Raw genomic sequence first — 3,152 nt, 5'->3', positions numbered from 1 at the left:
TTGCGAGAGTTCTCTCCCAAAACAATCAATAAAGACGTTACCTTCTATACGTTTGGACATTAACGGCGTTCTTCGGGATGTGTTGATCGACTCAGAATGTACCTGCTGCATCATTTATAAAAAATGTGCGCCAAAAATTACGAAGAAAGTAGTTAGCGTTGTAACTGTAAATGGACAACAACAACAGTGCGAAAGCGTTAGCCGAACTCGAATTGTCACACCAAATGGTTATGAAGTTTTTGTGGAAGCACTTGTAGTTGACTTCAAACCACTTAGTTATTGTTTTAGATGGGTATGAATTGAATAGTGGCTTTTGACGGAGTATTAATATCTACAACTCGTGATGTTTGTTTTATGGGAAGAAACGAATCATGTTTACTTGGACTAAGAAGTGATATTCCAAAAGATGTCAGTAATTTGAATATAATAGCTCGAGATTTCACAGCTTCGTTTGAGAAACAAAATCGAGATTAGATACTTGCGTGGAAATGGAATAATAATTCTCAACCTGAAACTCTAGCGAATAAGATTGCTGAATACACTATCCCTGTTGGCATAAAACACGATTACGAAAAAGAAATTAAAGGGTAGATAGAGAAAAAATGACTGCAAAAGTACGATTTGAAGAAACACGGTCCAATAAAGGGTTTGGTTCCTCTTATGGCAGTGGTGCAGCAAAACAAAGAAAAAGTACGACCAGCATTAGACTTCAGGGAGCTGAACACGTTTATTGAAGCATTCACTGCGAACACAGATGCGTGTGCTGATAAACTTCGAGACTGGAGACGGTTTGCAGAAAATGTTTCAATAATTGATTTATCTTCAGCATACATGAAACTAAAAATCGATGAGAAACTCTGGGCTTACCAAACTGTTGCATTCCGTGGACAAAAGATTTTGTTTAACACGTTTGGGATTCGGACTAAACTTTGTGCAAGTCATAATGAAAGTGGTATTGGATAAAGTGCTATCGCAAGATGAAACAATCTGGAAAGGAACGTCATCATACATTAATGATATTTTTGTTAGTGAAGACAGAATACTTGTTTGTCGCGTACTTGATCATTTGGAAATCTACGGGCTTCATTGTAAGCCGGTGGTCCGCGTATCCAATGGAGCAAGAATTCTTTGTTTACAAGTCGGAATGGAAAACAAAAAGTTGCGTTAGAGAAGAGATAACAATTTCATAGTCACAAAACAACGTTCATAGCTCTACAGGACATTATGGCGTGAAGAAAACATTGTACTTTGTTTGTAAAATCGATCCGTCAGTGAGCAAGGAAGAAGTAAAACAAGTGGTTGAGAAGTGCATAGCCTGTCAATCAATTGATACAAGTCCAACAAAGTTGCCGAAAAGGGAAATAGAAGTAAAGAGAAAGTGGCAAGGACTTGGCATGGACATAACTTATTATGAGGGGCAGCACTATCTTACTTTAATCGACTGTGGACCTATACGGTATGCAATATGGCGATATCTTATAGATCAAACCAGCACATGTGTTATTCAAGAATTAAACGCAATATTTCTCGAACAAGGAGGTCTGGATGAAATACTGACGGACAATGATACTGCACTTCGAAGCACATTATTTTCGCAGTTTGTAACTAAATGGAACTTTAAACTTCAATTCAGGTGCGCTTACGCACCTTCTGGAAATGGAATTGCAGAACGGTGTCACCGAACTTTCAAAAGAACGGCGAAGAGAGTTCCGTGCAGTATACTGAAGGTAGTTTATTGGTATAACGTTAGTCCAGAAGCTGGGTGTAAGTCTTCTACTACATCCGCAAATAAGTTATATCAATACGAAATTAAAGTAAGAGAAATTAATAACAACAAGTATGCACATGATTCCTATAAGAAGATAACCAATAAATTCAAACTTGGCGATAAAGTATGGGTTAAACCCTCGGATAACCGATGCGACTCTCAATATAAGATCGGAATAGTTACAGAGATAATCTCGGAGCAAACAGTAGAAGTGGACAAAATGTGTCGACATGTAAGAGACCTAAGAAAAGTAAGAGCTGACAACGATTCGAATAAAGATCTTGGACAAGTAAGTGATGACAATGATTTAAATGAGGATCCAGAAGATGAAGAAGAATTATACGTTGCGCTGCCTGAAGAAAAAACAAACAAGACACAAAGTGTTACAAAGAAGTACGCGGGAAAGGAGGACTCCTAAGCGTTTTAGACCTTGAGACGAGATGATGATTGTTTTAAAGCTAACGAATGATTTGCGTTACTTGTAAATAATTACATATGTATATAGACGTATTTGTATATAATATAAAGACATAATTGTAAATATCAAGAGAATTAGTTTGTATATAAGTTATGTTGAATTGTATTAAGATACATGAGGTGTTTTACACTCAACTTAATAAGGTTTTTTTTGATGTGATACAACAGCTTTTTGTTTGATGCACATTTTATATCTTTTGAATTGAGCCATCTAAAACAAAATTTGAAACATTTTGTTTTTAAAAACTTTTATTTATTCACAATTTCATTTGGTTTAATTTAAAGTTTAAATTTAAGTTATTTTACCTTGCAAGTATCTTCATGTTAGAATATTTGATTACCATATGAGCTTTCATGAATGTTTTTCTGAATATCTTAATTTGCATTCTTTATTGCAACCTAAAAGAATGTGCTCTATCATTTGTATTACATTTACAGAATTCAAAATTCTATTTGACGAAATATGTTGTTCACAAATAAAGCATTTTGCTTTTGTTTCCAAATTTCCTTCAATCTCCGTAAACAAACACCTGAGCGAAACGAATGTTGACACTCTTTTAATATTTGTGACTTGTACATAATGATGTTGCATAACTTGCATATACATAACTTTAAATTTGGATTTAATACAGGATCAATATCAATCACATTTAAACGCAACGTTGGTTTTGTTATATTAGCAGTTAAGCTTTTTATGATCGGCCTGGTCCATCTCTTTTGATTTTGTTCCATGATACATGGTCGACCAGGTTTTAATTTTTAAACTTTCCTCTCAGAAATTTTGGGGAAACAAAAACATTTATCTATGCATGGTAATGGCCAACTCATTGAATAAAATGAAATCTCAATTTTTTCAGAATATTTATTCACATCAACTGAGTTCACATATTCGACAAATAAGATTTAA

At 34.6% G+C, this 3,152-nt stretch overlaps 1 protein-coding gene across 1 annotated transcript; it reads left to right on the top strand.

Annotated features, from left to right (window-relative positions):
- The first annotated feature begins 660 nt into the window (after window positions 1-660).
- On the top strand, window positions 661-2,186 carry LOC136076148 (uncharacterized). Its single transcript, XM_065789619.1, has 2 exons — window positions 661-952; window positions 1,219-2,186. The coding sequence occupies exons 1-2, from the start codon at window positions 661-663 to the stop codon at window positions 2,184-2,186; spliced, it is 1,260 nt and encodes a 419-aa protein (XP_065645691.1).
- Window positions 2,187-3,152: the final 966 nt, after the last annotated feature.

Source organism: Hydra vulgaris, chromosome 02 (genome assembly GCF_038396675.1).
Source record: "Hydra vulgaris chromosome 02, alternate assembly HydraT2T_AEP".
Taxonomy (NCBI): domain Eukaryota; kingdom Metazoa; phylum Cnidaria; class Hydrozoa; order Anthoathecata; family Hydridae; genus Hydra; species Hydra vulgaris.
The sequence above is the reverse complement of the archived record's forward strand: the minus strand, read 5'-3'. Positions and strand labels throughout refer to the sequence as shown.

Excerpts from the sequence above, each read along its gene's own strand:
- LOC136076148 (XM_065789619.1), top strand. The coding sequence starts at position 661 with ATGGCAGTGGTGCAGCAAAACAAAGAAAAAGTACGACCAGCATTAGAC. Across the intron at positions 953-1,218 it reads TGCAAGTCATAATGAAAGTG|GACATTATGGCGTGAAGAAA; the intron begins GTATTGGATAAA and ends ATAGCTCTACAG.